The 22,259-nt window shown below is 42.4% G+C and overlaps 2 protein-coding genes across 2 annotated transcripts in view; one reads left to right on the top strand and one right to left on the bottom strand.

Moving 5' to 3' along the window:
• The window catches only part of map1ab (microtubule-associated protein 1Ab), a 46,418-nt gene extending 43,628 nt beyond the window's left edge, over positions 1-2,790 (top strand). The window contains exons 6-7 of the mRNA XM_062461496.1: positions 10-242; positions 611-2,790. Coding sequence (XP_062317480.1) covers positions 10-242; positions 611-766 — 389 coding nt within the window. The 3' untranslated portion in view covers positions 767-2,790. The remainder of the gene's footprint in view (positions 1-9; positions 243-610) is intronic.
• A 3,512-nt stretch (positions 2,791-6,302) lies between these two features.
• Positions 6,303-22,259, bottom strand: part of LOC134021048 (inositol hexakisphosphate and diphosphoinositol-pentakisphosphate kinase 1-like) — a 34,159-nt gene continuing 18,202 nt past the window's right edge. Inside the window, 14 exon segments of the mRNA XM_062461495.1 lie at positions 6,303-7,693; positions 9,161-9,259; positions 9,465-9,602; positions 11,868-12,053; positions 17,492-17,594; positions 17,911-18,051; positions 18,166-18,282; positions 19,233-19,340; positions 19,879-20,002; positions 20,265-20,392; positions 20,697-20,920; positions 21,384-21,525; positions 21,715-21,897; positions 21,977-22,098. Of these exon segments, the coding sequence (XP_062317479.1) occupies positions 7,599-7,693; positions 9,161-9,259; positions 9,465-9,602; positions 11,868-12,053; positions 17,492-17,594; positions 17,911-18,051; positions 18,166-18,282; positions 19,233-19,340; positions 19,879-20,002; positions 20,265-20,392; positions 20,697-20,920; positions 21,384-21,525; positions 21,715-21,897; positions 21,977-22,098 (1,910 nt within the window). The 3' untranslated portion in view covers positions 6,303-7,598.

Genomic DNA, 22,259 nt, shown 5'->3' with positions numbered 1-22,259 from the left:
CTCTCACAGGTTCTAACTCCCAGAAAACGAGTTCTGCCACCCCCCCTGGGCCACCTATCTATGTGGACCTGGCCTATGTGCCCAACCATTGCAGTGCCAAGAATGTGGACCAGGAGTTCTTCAAGCGAGTTCGCGCAGCCTACTACGTGGTGAGCGGGAACGACCCGGGCAGTGGAGAGCCCAGCCGTGGGGTCCTGGATGCCCTCCTCGAGGGCAAGGCCCAGTGGGGCTCCAATTTACAGGTACTTTCCATTTTTCTCACCCCTGAGTATGTTCATTGTGGTTATATTCTGTACAATATGTAACATTTCCTAAACACTGATACAAATCACTTGTAAAGGTACTTTACAAGTGACACTGCTTGATTAGGTTTCTTGTACAACCTTGGTCAGAGTTAAATGTTGCAGAAACAAATACATTTTCTTTGGCCGCTGTGTTTTTAGGCATGTATTGCATCTAACATGGGCCTTTGTGAATATGTCATTATAACTGAACCATCATGATGAACTAAATTCCATGGTGATTGCAAAACTGATTGCTCAATCAAGCTACTGTTGCACAGTATTGTTGAAGTGGACTCACATTCCCATCATCCCCTTGTCTCCCTGAGGTGACGCTGATTCCTACACATGATACTGAGGTGACACGGGACTGGTACCAACAGACCCACGAAAAACAGCAGGACCTTAACATCATGGTCCTGGCATCCAGCAGCACTGTCGTCATGCAGGATGAGTCATTCCCTGCCTGCAAGATTGAGTTCTAAGTTCTGTTTTTCCTCCTCCATTCTCATCTGTGCATCGCTGGAGGTAAAGAGTTGTTCTGTTATTGTCTGTGTCCGCTCAAAACCTTCTCTGCTCAAGAACATTTTGCTGTCTCATTGTCAGACCATTGCATTAGCTGTAATCGTATTTTTGTTCACTGGATTCAACTCCAATGTCAGAAAGATACATTGATTTAGGGTTTAGATAATACCGTATCTGTGTTTATTATAGAGGGAATTCATGAGGCCTGCTGCTAAAATATTGTTTAATGATGAAGAATAATTTGCATGAAAAAATACACCTATTGATCAGAGCAGCCTTCAGTTCAAACAACACATTTATTCAACAGTTTTGATTCCATGCTGAACCCTAATCCTAAATGGACATCCAGTCAATCTAAAAAGTGCCATCTTTGACAATGCCTAAGTCTTTATAGCTGTGCTTGGGTTTGTGTGCCAATCAACTGCTCACAACCAAATCACAACCACCAAAATAACAAACATTTGTATGTCTTAAACACAACAGATATAAAATCCTACAAGTGGAATGAAAAATCTCCAAATTGCTAATCCAAAGGGCCAAAACAAGTGCCAAAACTCTACTAAGGTACCAGTGCTAACCATCTACAATAAAACAAAAAAAATAGGAGATTACTTGATTATTGATCTCTTGATTGTACGCACAATGTAAATGTATGATGGATAGCATTTGTCTTTGTTTCCTTGAGGCTTAAAAAAAAAAAAAAAAAAAAAAAAAAAACTCAAACATGAAATTGTTTCACTTTATAGATTTGCTCATGCAAGATACAAGTCTTATACTATGATGTTTTGCTGAAGGGGTACTCTAACATACCATACTTCTGTTCCAGTACAAAAAAAATCCATGTAGCGGGTTTTGAAGTTTTAGAAGATGCCTGGAGTTTCTTGAAGATCTAGCATTTCTGAAATCTTTCCCTTGGCAGCTCGTCTGCAGCATGACGCTACGTAACAGCTAAGATCCTTAAGGAACTAGAGTGTTGATGGTGTGTGTAGATACATATCTTTAGTGCTTGCAGTCTGCCAGTGGGGAGTATAGATGTTCAGACACAGTCTGGTTGCGATGCTTCAGTAAATGTTATTAGAAGCCAGGGGAAGGGAAGATATTTACCATACTATCACATTTTGGCTGGGTGTAATGATCTTTTTGAAAATGTCATCAAACAGATTAAAAAATAAATAAATCGGGTCTTTGTGAGTGTATGTATTGGGGTAAAAACAATTACACAAATGAATATGTGTTTATATGGATGTTGTGTTAGAAATGAAAAAAAGATTAGAAAAAAGAAAGAAATTGAAAAATGATTGAAGTGAATGCAGTTTGTGAGTACATAGATGATGCATTTGAAATAAATGGATGCAAGAATTAGTTTTTCCAATTACCTAACTCTGTCTTTAAAATCAATGAATGATTGATGGAAAAAAGACAGCTGTAGCAATAGTGGCTTTGCTTGTGAGATTTGGTTTTGTGCAGATGAAATGGGAGTTTAGGTTATTTCTCCAGAAACTTGAAGGAGGTGTGTTGTTCTCATGTGCCTTTTAGATGTGGTATGAAATAGAGACAGGCACAAGGCTATGAAATAGAGACAGGCACAGGCTAACAAGACAAATACATTTGTCTTGTTAGCCTTACATCCATGAACCCGAACGCACAGAATTGGAAAATTATTGGATGAGTAGCTAATGTGTAGATGTAGTTGTTGATCATCTGCATGTTAGTATCCATCCCCTACTCTAGCAGTTCCGTCAATAACATTATCAAGCAAGGTATTTTACCAAGCAGGAATGCACTATTAAGTGGATGAAGAGGAGAGGCTCAGGGATGGGACAGGGTTTCAAGTGAGAGTGGGACAGTATTGGTAATATTCTTTATTAATAATGATAAATAATTTATTATGGTATTATTTAAATATTTAAATTCAGAGATGGTAGCTAGAGAATGCACTAAATACATTTAAAAATGTATTTCAATGCTATATTCCTGAAATGAACAAGAATTCTGGAAGTGGTATTACGCGTAGTTGTGGAACGTTAGATGTATTTGTGATTGCGTTAAAAAGACGTGTTGAAAGAACACCACAATTAGGTTTGAATGCTTTGTTAGCGTGTGATCATTATATTTTTGTTAATTTTGTTAATTTGTACTTTCCGGAAGTATGTTTAGAGTTGAGGGGCACATTGGTGGCTTGACTCCCATTACCTGGCCTTAGGAGCAAACACTCTGGGGCCTTGGTAGATCGCTGTGAATGCTCAATACAAAATCTATGACTTAAAAAAAAAAAAAAGGCAGAATGCACTAATGAGATAATTATCGTTTTTGAATGTAGAGTTGGTACTATAGATGCTGCTGGGACTTCCAAACATCCATTTACACAAATGTACTATAACTATGGCAGAGAGGTTATTTATGTAACCCATGGAGAAGGATAGTATGGCATTTTGGTGGAGTTGCAGTACAGTATATCTTGACTGCAGTTGTAGTAGGTTTATGCACAGTTCTGTAATGAGATGGAACAAACTGCGACTTTCCAACTTTCAGAGTTGGGAGTCCAATACAAACAAACAGTAACACAGAAAAAGTACTAACTGCAGCTGGAACTTTTTCTTTTCCTGAATATGACTTGAAACACAGACATCTAAAATCTAAGAAATGTACATGTACATTGATGTACTGTACACAAATATGTAAATACACCTTAACAAAACAAACAAATCTAAATAGAAAATATGATTATGATGATTCTTGTGATACATTTTTCATTTGATCAGATTATCAACTATGAAGCCCAAAGCCTTGAATAAAGAGAACTACAATGACAATGATGACTATATACAGATGAATATAAATCATCTTTCAGTTCCATTCTCCTGTCACTTGCCATTAAAGGATGAGATAATTTATACATAAATCATTACCAATCCATCTAATCTCCTCTGCATGTGATTAGTTATTTAGTTATAATCCTGAATGTAATTGTTTAACTTAAGAAATACAAAAAATATAAACTAATTGCTATTTTAAAAAGGTACATTTAGATTTGAAAAAAGCTAATTGTCTAATGGTACTGAGATGGCATATATACGTTTTGGGCTGTGCTTCACTGTTTGCCCTATGGTATGTTAAGAAGATGCTTTACTGCTGTAGTTTGTTTCTTTTCTGCTGTATTACTCTTGGTTGTTATTCTTCAGTGCAATATTCAGTCTCTTACTCTCTCTTACTCTGTCTTTAAATCTAATCATGCAAAACTAGAAATACTGCAGATTTATTGTAAAGGGAAACAGCCTGGTGATCAACAATAAAAAGTACATTTATTAAAATCAGAACTTGGTCCTGTAAATCTTTTGACTGTCTTGGTGAATTACAAGTGTGTGTTTGCATGTAGTTGGCATAGGAGTTGCTGATTGACTTGCATAGTTTGAATTCTGTCATGATAAATGGATGCAAAGAGATTTAGGTTTCTACTATCCCCCCACATTCTATGTTCTCTCTCTCTGTCTCTCTCTGTCTCTCTCTGTCTCTCTCTGTCTCTCTCTCTCTGTCTCTCTCTCTCTGTCTCTCTCTCTCTGTCTCTCTCTCTCTGTCTCTCTCTCTGTCTCTCTCTCACACACACACACACACACACACACACACACACACACACACACACACACACACACACACACACTACAACATGCAGAAATGGAGAGACACAGTATATGATCCTGATCCAGTAGCAGTCTCAGCACCTTTGCATGCACTGGAGTACCATCATGCCCTCCCTCTCTCTGCAGTTGGATGACCGGACCCACATATCACAAACCTACGAAGAAAAAGCCTTCAAATGCTCCACCTCACCCCCGCCTTTCACACAACAAGGGTTGCCATGGAGACTCATTTAAAAAAGGAAGAGATTGGGGTGCGGAGGTGGCTCAAAATTTCTGATTGGACACTGATGGCTGCTCGTCTGAAGCCCAAATCACTGACCTATCAGTCAGTGGATCATAGAGACATGCATCCATCTCACCCTGTGCTGATAGTTACTACAGTACAAGCCACTCAAGCTGCCTTAGGGGACTAAAATTACAGGCATCCAGCAAACGTACAGTATGGATATCATTTACTGGATGATCATAAACAGGATTTTTTTAAATCAGTGGGTGCTTCCTTTGATAAATATACAAAGAAGTAAAATTATGCTCTGATCACGAGTTGCATCTCTTAAGCTGTATCTTTAACAATTTATTGAGTGCTGGTTGCATACAGTAGTGTATATACATATTAAAGAGCCTTGAGGCACCCAACATCATGGTTATTTTCAGTACAGAGATACTGAAGAGAAATAATGTCTGGCATTTGTGTGGGGAACAGCTTTGGAGAGCTGGCATAAGTTGCAGTCCCTCTAGCTGTGAGCTAATGAGTAAGTGAAGGCACAAACCAAGGATTTTATTGTATGTGTGTGGTGTCTCAGTAAGCATGAGACAGAGAGAGCATCTCATATGTGAAGTAGTGAGAGAAAAGGGTATGTGTGAATGTGTATGTGTGTGTCTGTGTGTAACCAACAATGGGGCAGAGTGACATCAGCGTTTGGCACCCTATGAGTTGGCAGATTCACCGTTCTTGTTCTTTGTAAGGCAAAGCTAAATTCCATTCAGCCACCGTCTGCAAGGAAAAGTCAATTACGGACAGAGGGGAGACTGTAACCATGACAACATGTTGAAGCAGGAGAGGATGCATGAGTCATCATTATTGTTCTAGGGGCATGAAGAGAGGTAGAGAGGAGAGAGAGATGGGGGAGAGGGGAAGGAGGGGGAGAAGGAGAGTGGGAGGGAAACAAGGGAGAGGATTTAAATGTAGAGAGGAGAGTGAAAGGGAATGAGAGGGGGTGAGAGAGGGAGTGGGGGAGGGAGTGAGAGGGGGAGAGAGAAGGGGAGTGAGAGAGAGGGAATGAGTTGGGGGGGGTGAGAGAGGGAGTGAGGGAGGGAGTGAGAGGGGGAGAGAGAAGGGGAGTGAGAGAGAGGGAATGAGTTGGGGGGGGTGAGAGAGGGAGTGAGGGGTGGAGACAGAGTCGTTTCAGCCAGAGCAGTGACTCAGGTGTTCAGCTGTCAGACGAGACCCTGTGTGTTTATAGAGCTAACACAACCTCTATCTGTCTAGACCTCACCTCGATATGGACCATTAACACAAATCCGACCTGTCTAGACCTGACATGGAGCAGGACACCTTGTACACACACACACACACACACACACACACACACACACACACACACACACACACACACACACACACACACACACACACACACACACACACACACACACACACACACACACACACACACACACACACACACACACGTTACCATAGGCTAGTTCAAATTGATTTTTACATTTTGCGGCAGTATATTGCTTGAGCTTAATGTATCCTACTATCACCAAGGAAGCAATTTTCCTTTTAAAAAGAACAAAACAACCTTGGTGTTTATCTTTAGCAGCAGAGGCTACAAAGACAACACTACTCAAGTCAAATCTTTTGTTGACATTTAATACCACCTTAAATTACATAAATACAACCCTCAACTTATTACATACATCTAAAAATAAAAGTATTAAATTAACAATATCTATGAATTGAAAAGAAAAAACAAAGGGTTTGTTCAACAGCAACCCATACAGTACATACAGTGGAGAAGTCTCTGACAAACTAAAAACAAAAGGGAAATAAAAGCATCTGGATTTTGAATAATTTGGAGAATTGTGCAAAAGAAATACACTGCAATCTCCCCAAACAAACTCCTCAACCAAATAACAAGGTTTATTACAGTCATATTTCACCAAGGACATGCCATATTTCTTAAACCTTTGATATATTATCATGTCATCATCATTATATGTCTATTATCATATTGCACGTTAAAATCACATCCAAACTTTTACATGACAGCAGATAATAGACATTTTACACAAGTTAGAGGACTCAGAGTTAACTGAGGTAGCACAAAAATGCAGTCTTGGAGTGGTGGTTTTCCCTTTAAATTGTGAAAATACATACCAGCACTGACTGTTGAGGCACCTCCTTTGCTTGGATATTTGGCAGTTTTATGAAATACATTATGAGTGTGACACACATCATATAAAAACACACAGATGCTTCTCGGTTGTATTAAAAAACTGCAGATAAAATGCTTTGGAGACCAAACATGATATAAATGATACATTGTACCTGATCCCCTTTGTGCAACTTTCTTGGGTTACCAAACCCACTTGTATGTAATGTCATTGTAATGCACTTCCAAGCTCCTTCTCCTCCAAATCACATCAAATAAGGTTATTCAAGACCAGCACTGTCAAAATAATAGTTTATCGCAATATTAATACAATGTGATTGATCAGCTGGCTCAAGTATTTCACTAATCATTGTATTTCATTTTACATAAACAGTAGCCTATTGTGTGTACGGTTCCATCCAACAGGATTTTGGCTGAGGCATGAGAAGCACTCTTGTCTCCCTTCCTTTTCACCATTCACAGTCTGAATAAAGAACAACAAGGCTGTGTCATCCAGTCCTGAGAAGATGTGCTCCCCTAACAGTCAATCAACATGGATTGCATGTTGATTGGACAGCCAATACAATGAGGTGAGGGTGCTGTTGCTTTAGGTCGTTTTTGTCCAATGACATGGCCTTCCAGATCCAGTGCAAAAGCTGATTGTAGTGGATAAGGCACTCACTATGGTGTAGAAAGGCACACTGTATGGATGGATCTTATGTAGTCCTGGTGAATCCATAGGTTCCTCTAAAAGAAATGGAACAGGTAAGTCTCTAATCACTGAAGCTGAACTGCACGGCTGGGTTGATCACTGTGTTGGGAGAGGAGGGACCTGCACTTGACACTGTAATGGATGGACCACTTCTGTCTTCTCACAAGCACCCACAAACACATACACACACAGAAATAAAAAATTAGATTTACAAATAATTTTGACGACGATGTAAAATTCTAAAATATCGTGATTATGAAATATATATATATATATATATATATTTTGCTGGTCTTTGTGTTACTTGTGTTTTAAGATCACCGTCTGACTCCACACACGCACGCACACACGCACGCACACGCGCGCGCGCACACACACACACAGACACTCTCTTTTGCTCTCTTTTTGTCCTGTCACATAAGGACCTCTGCATGAATTGTTCCATGTGAGGTCAATTTTGTCAAGTTGCAAGTACCATGTTATGGCAACTGTTTAAATTTGCAATACACATTTTGTACGTTGTAACAATAGCTGTTCTATCTAAATTGTTTTTGTGGCTTTCTAATGGGGGCAAAAGAAAATCATGTTTTTTTATTTATTTAAATGCAAACATATCGAGATATATATCAAATATCATACATTTATATATAAATGGTATATTTATATTACATATATCGCCCAGCCCTAGTAGCCATGCACAAAGAGGATCTTTTTCAGTTTTTGATTGCAAAAGTAGAAAAACTCACACTATACAGTATTGTCAGGCAGAGAGCTAAACTGTAAGTGGTTATTTTGCTTCTCTAAAGACACACATCCTTATTAAAGATGCCCTAAAACAGTGGTCTGTTTTTACTAAATACAGTCTAATGGGAGAACAAACTACGTCATGGCACCGTGACCTAAAACAGAGCTCCTATTCATCTGTGGGACACTCATAACCTCCAGCATGTTTCCTAGCCCTCACCACATGCTGTCAAAACAATAAATGGGTTATGAGGAGACAAATTAAAACAGTGGTTCCAGAAACCTAGATAGTTTTGAAAGGTTCAGGGTAGGAGGAGAAGGAGGGAGAGACAGCAAGAGATATGGAAAGAGGTGGTACGCAGCTTCGAGCAGCTGTTTCGCCAATCCCCTTTAAAACAGTTGAAAGGCCAAATGAATCATTGCGTGGTCCACAGGAGACCGGACGAGGCATCTGAGGGCAGAAGGGAGGGGCTGGAAGCTGATGACAACAGAGAGGAGATGTGGCACAGGGAGGGTTATTATCCCAAGCCCTACTTCACCAAAGTCTTAATTGTTAGTGTGTCTATGTAGCTGGTGCGCTGCAAAACCACAGGGAGTTTATTTTAGCTCGCATGACAGATCAAGGGCTGCGTGAATGTGGGGTTTGTATGTCCATGACAAACAGGGGAGGGCTGTGGTTAAGACTGTTGATATCAGGAATTAACCTCCTGTATGAGGGTCTCAATCCTCAAAAGGCGCTTCCTCCTCCAATTCTATCTACCCGCCCCAAAATGAAAATCAACATTGTCAAACAGTCGCTGATTAAAACCCCAAAATGTACAATAAAAAGGTTAGGATTATTACAGCAAATGGAAGTATCTATAGTGAGTTTATACTCACAATGTTTGGGAGGGGGGCACGGGACTGTCGTTTCTGTGGAGGGAGGGGTGTAGGTGTCCATGGAAGCCTGGCTCTGAGAGTCAAAAAGGGCGGACAGAGCTGGACACAGAAGATGTGGAAACAACACATTGAGATATACACTTACACAACAGATACATGTATATACTAGTTTACTGTAGTGAACCGCCACAGCAATACGCTGATGAATAAACAACTGTCTATGGCAGATTAATCCAGATGTTTTTTGTAGAATGACATTGTATCTGGGTAGAGTATGTGAATGAGAGCTATGGTTTGTGCCTACCTTTCATGGTCTTGGCATGGGCCTCACTGCTGCTCTCGCACACGGCTGAAAGGAACTCATCCACCTGCTTGAGGGAGAGCGAGTTGTGCAGTGTCTCGAGGGGGTAGATAGAGGGCACCATGGAGCAGCCTTCAAAGCCTGCAGTAGAAGATACACAGAGAGACAGACTCGCACCACCCCTCCATCTGAGCTGGGAGGAGGAGATGTGGTGGTGGAACTGCATCTAGGCCCCTTCCCATTCGCTAGTAATTAAACTCAATGACATCAATGTGACGTTTCCTTGTGGAATATTGTATAGTTAAGGTTGACCCTTCAGGTGTACTGCTGCATAAGAACATGCCAAAATCAAGCAGAATCATTCTCACACAAAGATCCAAAAAGATGTTGAACAGTGAGGGATTACAAAAATACATCGTAAACTCAGTACACGAGTACTGTGCATGGGTCTTGTGTGAGGAGGACAGCCTTTTGACACACACCAATGAGCCTGTTTAGCATACACTCCACAACATACAGTGCAGCCAGAAAAAGAACAACTGGATGAAGTGATACCACAACAAACAAGATTTTTGGGATTGGGTGAGGGGACGTATCCACTCATCCATCTCCAGTTTGACATGCCATTGGGCTTGCTTTCTCAACTCCTATTGTGTAGTTCCAGCGCTTACCACTACAGCCTTCTCAGACACCTGCTACAGAAGCAACACAATGAAGCAATACCTATGAAGAGAGGCCTTGACGGATTCATTAATTCCCAATTCCCTGCCTAAACTCCAGTATGAAAACAAGGTTGATGGATTTTTATTTCCCTGAATATTAACCCCCCCCCCCCAAAATATCTTCAGGCAGTCTTTGCAATTCAATATCTACAAGGGAGAGGGTAGCTGTGGAGAGCTCCTGCTGAAACTGTAAGAGTATCACTGGGGGCAGTTGTACTGTAGCACCATTAATCAGAGTCAGCCGAAGTCAGTGTACAACATGAGAAGGTTCCTTTTCCAAGGTCTCTGATGACAAACGTACTGTACATGACAAGGACTGCATGGAGGGATGGAACAATCCTCTCTTTAAATGGACAGCGTGACTGCCTGTTTCTCTCCATCTTGCTGTTGCAGCCTTTTTCTCCATCTGGGTATCAAATTGAGCCCACACGCCAGATGCAGAGGGAGCAGAAAACACCCATGCGACACGGCAATATCTGTGTATTAATTTACTTGACAGAGTAGCGGAGAAAGACAGACACATAGCCGTATGAGACTATGAAAAAGTGAAGAGGTGAATTTGCTGTGTCTTTACCTCTCCGCCAACTCATTAAGGCCACGTCACTGGAAATGTGTAACTGGATTTCAACGCATTGATCTATTCTCAATTCTAAATCTTCTAATGGAATAGAAAGATAAGTCCTTCCCAAAAGTCTTTGCTGACATTTTGCAATGTCTCCCTGTGTGGCTTTACAAAGTGCCAATATTGGCTCCTAAATTGCTCTTGAAATCTGCAATTTTTTTACATACCACAGCTTAATAAGTCAATTAAAATATGGGACGACCTAGATATGCCGCATGGAACATCAGCAATCTGGCACGGAAACCGAAAACATCTTTCATGGGTGTTGAGGGATCCGCAAAAGTACTGTTCCCTATCAGGACCTCCCACAGAGCAAGCCCCTCTCAGTCTGGGAGAAGTCCTTGTTTCTAAGATCTCTATTAACAGCCAGAGCCAGCAGGTCTCATCTCATGTCCACTTCTTTGGAGTGTTACCCGGTACCGAGCAGTAACATGCATGTGAGACACTTCATGCAAGCCTGAAACCCTTCAAAGAGAAAAGGTTTGTCCCTAAGGTCATTCAGTGTTTAAAGCCATGTCCCCATATAAGCATGCAGAGACTGGGCTCCGTTTAGTGCAGTTTATATTGAAGAAATAGAAGCTTTTCGAATGTCCATTCATAGCAGGTCACTGTCAAGAAAAAGAAACATGTGCTCAAGATTTACTTTTTCTTTCAAACCCAACGCATAAGAGAGAAAGCATGACAACAGATCTCCACAAAATGCCAACTGGATTTGGACTACTGATGACCGTAGTTAGGGTACAGAGGAATGTAGAAACCTTCCATTTGGAGAAGCAATTACTGCATTCTCTGGCAAGCATGCAGAGACAGAATGAGACGAGTCCAGAGACAAGGATGAATATGGGTACCGAGTTAGAAGACACAGAGTAAGTGGTGGTGGACAAGAACTGATGACACAGGCCTCAACACAAAGAAAAAAAGGACAGCGACAGAGAGAAACAGACAGCAAGAGAAAAAGTAAAAAGCAAAACTAGCAATGCTGAGGCTGTATCAGCAACAGCAGCTCCCCCTGGCCCAGCACTGCATGGGGGGGGGGGTAACGGGAGTCTCTCAAGGGCTGACCGTAGAGGCACTCTGGGGGGTCTTGGCCAGACAACAGCCAGTTCCTGAGGAGGCGCAGGTGGTAGGGACACTGGTGCAGGTGTTGGGCCATGGCCCTGTCCAGGGCCAGAGGAGCACCCCCTGGGAGGGTCAGGTCGTTGGACAGCCCCCTCAGCAGCTGGGTGACATGGTGCTCCTCTAGGGGCTCTGAGGAAGAAGAGGCAGAGCGAGGAAGAAGAGAGCACAGTGGAGGAGCGGAAGGGATGTGGTTGTGCCAGGGATGTGCAGCATATGGTATTTTTTGTTTTTCTGAACTGGCTCAGCTACAGGTGCAGGCTGTGCATGTTCGCATAAAAACCTTTTGCTCTTCATGAGCTTAGTGGGACCGAAGTAACAAAAAACAAGTATGTGTCCCATTTCAAGTTGTTCATACAAAGTTATCCAGAGGTCGACTAAAGCTGACAAGCATTTATCCATGTACCCACAACCACTGATTAAAAGGAAACACACAATTATGCCAGAGACAACTTGCCTCCAGTGTGAGCATAACTGGTGAGACTTCATAACAGGTCAATGCCAGACATGAGACTGTGATAGTGGGTGCTAATTCCAAACAGCAACTAACAGTGCAGCCCAGGTGGACAACAATGTGGAAATAAAGACATGGGTATAAATGCATGAAAAATGATTTTGATGAACTGTATGAATGGAGCCATTTAGTCTGTTTAACCTGATTCACGACTGGAGGACAGGACTGTGGTCTCATTCCGATGGTTTTATAACACACCCGTCTCCATTAAGGTCCACAAACACAACCTCCACACATTCTCTCTGTTTCACGGTCAGCACTGAACCAATGGACTCCAAAATAATACCCCAGATCATGACCGTCATCAAAACTGTCAGCCAAAACGGTCAACACAAAAACCACTGAAGATCTACATCCACACAGATACAGCCTGTCTTTGTGGTCCCAAAGGTAAAACAATACAGGGACTTGGATGAGATGTACCGCTACTTAAAGTGAATTCAATATCAAACCTGTCTAATCTGCAAGAGACAGTCAAACCCCTCCTCCCCCGACAGGTAGCAGCTGATCTGTACTTCCCACAGTCTTCGAACATTTGGAAAGAGTTTTAACGGAAGTACTAAACCTGTCATTCTTTGTATGAGGTCAAGTGCAAAGGATTTTGAGCACAAAAAGTGTTGAGCAATCAATGATCAGCTTCACTTATCAGGCACACATTACTGTTGTTGTTGGGCTCATACATGCAAGACAAACCCATTCAGCTGCTAGATGGTACAACACAAGAATATCTTTTATGGAATAATAATATGCTACAGTACAAGCATACTAGCAGACTACTAGACTACTAAACGGAGCCTGTTCTACCCAAACTCCTGTAAGGAAAATTTCATATAGAATATTCAATTATGCTTTAGTGTGAGTAAGTGTGTATATTAGGATTAATTAATTCTGTGGTACTACATTGTTTCTGCCATGCTTGAATATCAGCCAGCATTAATTTAATGCTGTAAGCATTGCAATGGCAATATTTTTTTTGTTAACCCTTTCCATGAAAGTTGATTGTCTTTAGACAATTATTTAGCAATGGTTAAATTAAAACCAGACAGTACTGTTGATAGAATGGTGGAGGGGTTAACTGTTTATAAAGTAAAGTGCGTTGAATAACAAATAACAGCACAAGGAGAAATGATATGTATACTACTCCACACATAGATATATCCTGTATCAGATATATCACATATACATATATTTCTCCTGTAGAGAAAGTGGATCAAAAGATACATTTGAAAGGAAAGTATGTGACATTAACAGGTGAGGGTTCAAATTCACACAAGTGGAAGCACGGAGATGTCTTGTGAAATTGGTATTTGGAGAAATTGAGATCTTGATATCATGTAATTATGCAGCCATTGTCAAATCCAAATAGAACACAGAAATGTCCCCCTCCTTCCCAAAAAAGGGCATGCAAGATAAGAGGGAATGTTGGGAGTGGCGAGATAAACTTGAAAAAAGCAGACATACCATTAGTCGGATGCCTGGCAAACGACACAGAAAATCTCTTTACTGCCGGCATAGAGAACAGCTCTGAGGAGATAAGAAAGGTAACTGGCGTTACTGGGCAGCAGTCTACCTGGCTCTGCTTCCTGTGTTTCTGTCTCTCAGCCTGTTGCTGTCTGCCTGACCCCTCTGTCAAGTGTTACGTGTTACTGAGGGTCTAGTGGTTGTTCGTCACTGTCATGCCTAGCTGACATGGATAAGAAGATAATGAATGACAGAGTTTTAGTCTGGGAGTATTTAAGAAGATTGACAGGGTTTCTGAGACAGTCTTCTCAGATAATATAAAACTATATTATTTGTTTCAGTCATCTATATTGTAGATATGCCTCTTTGGATCAAATCATAACTGAGGGGGAAAACAATGAAAGTCAAAGATAGGTAAGGTTAGTGCAGTCACTTGAAAAACATTTTCCAATGGTGCAACAGTTTCTGGTGTCTTTAGATCTCATCATAGGTTAAAAAACATAATAATATATAAAACCTACTAAAACAGCTTGATAAATATAAAGAATAACCGTGTATCAGCAACAGAGAGAAAAATATGACGTAATAGTGTTATAAAGAGAAGCTTTTTGTTTGACCATTATGTTGAGATTAGTCAAGTAGTAAAGACACAGTGCCACCGAGTGGACAAGAAAGTCAGTTCAGTTCAACCCGCAGTGAAAAAAAAAGAGAAAAGACAGCTTGCAGGTTATATGTCTCTGAAAATCCTTAGTGTGCGCTTCCTGAGGGGGTGACGACAGCCCTGACTTGACAGAGGGGGAGTCAACTTGAGATCAAATTAAGCAAACCTATGTAGATGCGCATTCTAAGCCATATCACTCATGTCCTGGCTGAGCGTTTAGAATAATCAAGCTCATGAGGCCCCCTGGTGGTTATGAAAGTCGCTGACTCACTGTGCAAGTATAACAAGAGCCAGGACATGGGAGGGGGTTTGCCCTTCAGCATACCTTAAAAGTCGATTCATAGATTTTTCGGTGGCCTGACATATTATAGGCTAAAGGGGACGCAAGCATGCAAGTCGCTTAGAAAACTAACCGTCAGTCACTAGTTTGTTCATATTCTATATATTTGACCAATGAAACATAATTCTCTAGTGTTGGAATTAACCTCCTGTAGATTTGCATGGAGTTCTTATTCTTAAACTGTGAATAAAGATAAAAAAAGGGAGATTCATAATAATAGGTGAGCTGTCAGATGGAATCAGGAGCTTATTACAAAGTATTTTACAATGAAAATGCAATGCTTCCTCATGCTGAGCATGAAGATGAATAGAATTGCACACAGGTGCATACATTTGTTCAGTACATAGACAAATAACAAGGAAATCGGACAACACAGAGATTCTTCTACCAGACAGCTTAAATAGAGATTGTTCGACACAACAGGCTTGGCTGCCCAATATGCAGTAAGTAATAGGACCGTCAAACAGGAAAATGATAGAACAAATCCCCCAAAACCTTTCCCAAGGTCAGTACAACATGCACAAAGACATTATTTTTTAAACCAACCTAATTTCACACATTCAGTGATGTTAGCAGGCATGCTTCCTTGATCATGATGCAACAGTATTGATCATTGGTGGTTTGTTTGCACTGCATGTCAATACTGCGTCAATTCTGATGTGGATCATGCTGAAGAAAAAAACACCCATGCAAAGCATCATTCAGAGGGATGAAGGAAAATCACTCCTATTGTGGAAAATATGGATGGGAGGCCTACTGGTCTATGAATCTATCTGCCTGAAATCTATCAAAGGAATAAATGAATCAATTTGGAAGAGCAACCAGAAGGAGACATGGGAGAGACATGTGCTGGGGTCCATTGAAATTCCCATCAAAAGAGTATTTAGGGTTTGACAGCAAGGTTGCTTCAGTGCCCAGGTGAGGAGGTGAACAGGGAGAGATAGAGATCTAGACAGGTTGCAATCGGGCTTGGAGGAGTGGAACATACCATCTCGACCAAGCACACTGCCGGGGGAGAGGTTTTTGCGGTGGTGCGTGAGGACGTATTCCCGCAGGTTGGGGGCGCTAGAGGACACCCCCAGGACGGAGGCACTGAAAAGGCCCGAGCACAGGGAGCCTGTGTGTGGAAAAACTGGTGGGATGGAGGGAAGAGTGGAGGAAGGAGGGGGAATATTAGATCTCTTTACTCACCATGCAGTTATTAATAAGAGCCTTTCTCTAGACTGTTGCTAAGGCTGTATCTGAACACGTGTGTATGACTTTATGACAAGAGAGGCAGACACAAATGTAGGTCACTCTTAACCCTTGTGTTATCTTCGGGTCATTCTGACCCATCAGTCGTTGTGACCCACCGTCGTATTGCAACAACTTTACCGCATACAAAAACAAAGTAAAGCATTTTCTTTTAACCGTTGGGCTGTCTCAGACCCCCCACATTGCGAAGGTTAAAATAAAATAATTTTTATTTGTTTTTGTATTGGGTAAAATTGGGTAAACACAACGATGGTTCGTTATGAAACTTTGGGTCATGTGACCCGAAGGCAGCACAAGGGTTAAGAACTGTCTCTTCTTTCTGATCAAAGAGAGAGCCGCTCTTCACTGGGACTTTACACTAATTTCTCACTTCATAATCAGCTGGAGGGGCTGGACTGAGAGGAAGCCAAGGGCTTAAGATATGAGGGATTTGATAAGGTGTAAATACAATGTTCTCCTGCTAGGACAGACAAGTGTGATACTGTAGGTCATAGACCGTGAGATAGAAATGTTCCATCTTAGTTCGGGGAACTTTCAGTGAATTACTTACTTATAGAATATCCAAAAAAAATATGTAAGTGCTTCAACTTGGCATAGCTTTAAATGACTGTAAATCACCTATTATTACACTTAAATCTGAAGTCTGAGTCTAAGCTCATTCAAGTTCAAACCCTATACAGATGAGTGGTGAATAGCGCCAGTAGAGTGGATCAGAAACAATTGAATTAAAGACAATGCATGCAGACACACAGAGCAAACGTTACACAGTCACTAGCACAAGGCCATTCCAGCTAGGTGAGCAATCGTACTGACTTTCATAGTTTTATAATAATCTCCACTCCGCGTCTGTTTCCAGCTGGTCCCTGTAAACACTCTGTTAATATCACTGCGTTAGCAGGTTGCAGTGGGAAGGGGGGAGGGCTGGTTGTGTCCGTGGTGATTGTATCCTAGCTCCTGTTGACAGATGGATGTGAGCGGAGGCAGACAGGAATAGTACCCTGGGGTTCAAGCCCCCTTAGTTAGGCAGTGGGATCTCCCATAACGATATACTGACTACTCTGTAAAACTGGTTTCTTTTATAATAACCAGGCACTTGTTTTTGAGTGTACACATTTTTCCCACTGAACTCTAGCCTGAATATTCTAGAGCCTTGGCTGCTGTACTGTAATGCAGTCATGGGAGCTATGCAGCAATTGGAAAGAGGGATGAGGCATGTTGGAAGGGGGGGGACAGAAAACAAGGAGGGGAGAGAAATATGGCGGGAGTGAAAAATAGAGAGAGGGGTTGGCACAGGCAGGTGGTTGGTACAGGGAGCAGAAAGGCAGAAACAGGACACCCACCTGGGCCTGTCTGTTTGACCTCTGGGGACTGACGTGAGCAAGAGGGGAAGAGACGGTAGGAGGTGCCTTTAGACGAATGGTTGGGGGAGGTCTCAGACAGGACCTGGTCAGGGTGAGACAAGAGACAGACAGTTGACACAGACAGGTAGTAAATTCACAATTGGCTAGTGGAAATGTTGATATCTCTACTTAGTGGTCAGCGGCGTTGACACCATCAATTTAGTTACAATAGTTACTATCGGCCGGGGCTACAGAGCTTAACTTTATGAGAGTCTCTTTACTAGAATGTTTTGTATGAAGGAACTTTATACAAGACATTGTACTATGTAAAATAAGAATCTATTGGGGCTTGATGCAAACACTAAATCGTTTTTAGTTACTCGTGAAATGATCCAGGGGATCTCAGTTGGGTAAGCTACCTCCATGGAGCCAGCCTTGCGGTTCCGCAGCATGGGCGATCTCTTCTGCATGTTGATTGGCTCGCTGAGGGGCAGAGCCCTGTCAGGCTCGTCCTGTGATAGGTCCTCCAGGCTTCCCTGATTGGTCTGCTTCTCCTGGTTCTGAAGAACGCAGAAAGGGTTTTGTGTTCAAACACAAAGTCAACACACGTTTACAAAAATAGGTCCAGATACATCCCCCCCCACACACACACACGCACAAACACACACACGTACCTCAGCGGATGCTGGGCGGAAGCCAAAGCCCAGGGGAACATTCTCCTCGTCCTCGCAGCCCTTCACCCCGGGGCTGAAGTGAAGCTCAACATGGAAGCGCTCCTCGGATGAAGGGTCCTAGTTATCACACGCCAAAGAGAGAGGGACAATCCAACACAAGGCTGTAGCCATGGAGTCAACATTGGGGGGGACGAATAAAAAATGTCTATGATCATTTCGGACAGCGTGCGTGGTTGGTTGCCTGTCCTAGCGTAGCACATTAATATTTTGATTTTTATTAGTGCTGTCAAACGATTAAAATATTTAATCGCGATTAATCACATTAATGTCATAGTTAACTCGCGATTAATCGCACGTTTTTATCTATTCTAAATGTCCCTTGATTTCTTCCTGTAACATAATTTTTTTCTAATTTTAATGCTCTTATCAACATGGAAAAGTTGATCGGATTGCTTAGTGCAAATTTATTGAAAACAAGATTGCAATCGTCTGGCTTTGACGAGGGGGCGGAGAATTCGCATCAGCTGTGTGCTTGGCCATCCAGTGGTATTTCAGACTGGACGTGCTGCGATGGTAGCTCAGTTCACAACGACAAAACACACAGATCTCTTTGGTCTTGTCAATGGAACCATTTGGCAACTTTTTTAACGTAAACTTTCCATTCAGAATCAATATTGGCATCCATTTCGGCGTCTCGCACACGCCTTCCACTCAAAACGTAACGTTAGCCTACTACTCTTAAGCCGGCTCGCAAGCCCAAACAAGTGTGTGCGGCGTGCCTGTTGTTTTGTTTACGGTCTAGCTAGATCCAGTGTGGTGTTGTAGTTTTTCTAAACGTCAGTAGTATATATTATGATTATGGCCTTGATCCAACACACACGTATGAGAAAGAGAGACGTCAGAGTGTAAGCACCAGACAGAGTTAAAACTCTCCTGACAGAACAGTCATAAAGCACAGCTATACAAGCATAACTAGTAACCTGAGGGTTTAATTTGATTAGAGGTGCTGATCTGTGAAGCCCTCTGTGACAAATTGGCTATCCAAATCAAATTTCATTTGAACACACCTTATTGTTGTCTTCATACAGCATGATGACTATCTGGGTCATGTAGTTGAGCTCAGAGACAGCACCCAGGTAGTCCAAGGCCTGCTTCCACTGCTGGTCCTTCACCTCCTGTCACACACACACACACACACACTCTTTTTAGCTTCACAGCATCCCACAGACAACTAGGCGGGATGCCACAGATTCTTAGCCTGTTTATAGCCCACTCCAAAACACACATTCACATGTCTAGGACAACCCATGGAAATAAAACAACATAACTGGCATGACAGATTTAAAAGTTATTTTCTTTGTAGGGATGTATAAATGTTCAATAGAAACAAACAACAAGACCAAATCCCTCACTGAAACAGATAGTCAGGAGAAATCCAGACATGGTCAATTTTTCATAATGGTCAATATACCTAAAAATTCACAATGCCTTCACTTAGCGGGTGCTTTTATCCAATGCGAAGTGCAGAACGGGGGGTGATTTTGAACCTGTGACCTCTTGATCTGCAGCCAAGTGCTCTAACCACTGAGCTAACCTTTAACAAGTTCTCAAGCTCTGAAGCAGGCCCAGCACATAACTGCAGCAGTGTGGTACTATCACTTTGGATAAAAGCGTCTGCCAAATGAATTAAATGTTAATGTCCTGTAGACGTACGTCCAGAAGGCCTCCATAGCGGAAGATGCTGAGCAGGGAGTGGACATGGCTCTCGCTGGTGAAGTAGAGGCGGGTCCGCACGTGGCGACCCGGAGACATGACCCCTCGGGAGTACCTGAACCACCAGGAGGAGTAAAAGACAAAGGGTGATCACTCACTGGAGTCCAACGGACACACGGCCATTACACATAAATCTTATTTACGTAACATAACATTATAGTACATTATACTATTGTATAATATCTTTTAATTTGTATAAAATCTTTTCAATAGTACCATTAAAGAGTCTCTCTTTAATGGTACTATTGGAAGTCACTCAGACAGCGGAGAGACAGTGATAGGACGGTTGCGTGACCACGGTACAGTACAGTGGTAATGTAACTTACAGTGGGTGTAGCTTGTTGACGGCCTCGTCCTCGTGTGTCCTCTGAAGGTCCAGCTGGATCTTCTTCATCAAGGGCACACAGTAGGCCTGGGCTATGTCCAGCTTCTCAGGCTTGTTGATGCCATACTCCTACAGAGAAGGCCACCAAAACAAGCTCAACACAAAACCACAGCTGCAGGAAAGTGTGGAGGGGGGAAAGTTAGATGGGATCTTCAGGTGGTTTGCTGTATTTGCTCTGTGCGTGAAATCATACAAATACAAACCAATAAGACGTAGACAGAGCGGGAAAAAGAGACAGTCAAAGAGGTCCACCAGGTCCTCATTCCTCACTCCTGTGTGTTAGTGTGTGTGTGTGTGTGTATAGATGTGTATGCTTGTGTGTGTGTACTTTATGCAATGTGTGTGTATGTATGCATGTGTCTCCTCCTCCCACCTGTGGTATGACTATGTCTGCGAGGGCGCGGGACAGTCTGAACAGCTCCAGCGTGTCCTCTAGCCCCAGGGAGGAGTTGTGCTGCGTGTCGTACTTCACACAGTCATAGATGTCCGGGATCTTGCTGATGTCGTAGCGGCCACTCTTCATGCGGAAGTCCCTCTCCAGCTTGGACCAGCGCTGCAGCATCAGCTCCAGGGTTTCGCTGTGGTACAGCTGCAGATCTGGAGGGGAGGGCAGGGGGGTAAGGGGCACACATTGGTGGATGGTGAGGACGGAGAGGTTAGTCTAGAAAAATAAGCTTACGGCCATGTTTGGAATTACAAGACAATCAAAAATTAGTCTGGATATATAAGTGTTAAAGATTGCCTGTGACAGACTTGATGCCTTGTCCCATATAATCCAATTAGATATCCCCTTTCTAATCATGGGTTTTATTCAATATTAATATTAGCTAAAGGGCTTTGTGAAGGTGAGATCCAGTGTGAGTTGGAGCTACTGATGATGAGCACTTTATGCTATGAGGTGCCAAAGATGCTCATTACAAGAGCATGCAGGTTTAGGGAAATATCTGGTTACAAGCCACCATTGTCAGAATGATCAAAGGCAAGTCGGCATGTTCATATCATGTTCAATTTTGTGAATACATTTACAGTTCTTTTATGTCAGGCAGTGCACAGGCCAAACCTGCGGACTTGGGGTCTTCAAGTCTTTTGCGGATCTGGGAGGTGAGGCTCTGGATGAGGGCGTACACCTTGTCGCAGGTCTTTACTGGGTTTTCTATGATCGTCATAGAGTTGACCAGGGATGGACTGCCTGTAGGGGCCAGCTGGAACAGCACAGTCACACTTTCAGCAGGACTAGTGGACTAGGTAGCGTGTAACAGGTGTTGTAGTCCCTATAGTACTGTTCAAGTGTTGATGTGCTGGTACTTTATAATGTATTCGATTATGTCAGTTGTTGACAGTTTAGGCTTAATATACAAAAAACCTGACACAAGATCAACACTCTAATGCACCTTTTCATAGTCTGCCTGGGAGAAATCCTGGTCTTTCTGCATGATCTCATGCAGATGGGCTTTGACCCTCTGTTGACAGTCCGTCAGGGAGTCACTATCACTGTCCAGCAGACCGTTCATGTTGGCACTCTTCACCATCTGCACCAGGATTGGCGTCAGCTCCCCTTCTAGGGCCAACAGACCCTGCATGCAAGCACACATTGGTACAGTATAGACATGATGCAGACAGAGAGAGAGACAGAGACAGAGAGGAGAGAGAGACCTTGGCAAATGCAGCCGCGGTCATCTGTACGCGGCCCTCGTCGGAAGCGTAGATCTTGAGGTCGTGGCGGTAGGTGCTGTGTAAGCGCAGCAGGCCACAGCCAGGAAACCCGGCGTAGTCTCCTACATGCAGAGAAACAGAACACAGACAAGTCAGTCCAGAGACAACAGGAGACGAGCAGGGGAGAAGCAAGGGTTACACAGGTTAGCCTCATGATAATACCATTCTGTATTTAATTAGCAGACACTTATCTAAAGCAATATACATGGGGGCATTTGAACTT

Source organism: Osmerus eperlanus, chromosome 5 (assembly GCF_963692335.1).
Source record: "Osmerus eperlanus chromosome 5, fOsmEpe2.1, whole genome shotgun sequence".
Lineage (NCBI taxonomy): Eukaryota > Metazoa > Chordata > Actinopteri > Osmeriformes > Osmeridae > Osmerus > Osmerus eperlanus.
The sequence above is the reverse complement of the archived record's forward strand: the minus strand, read 5'-3'. Positions and strand labels throughout refer to the sequence as shown.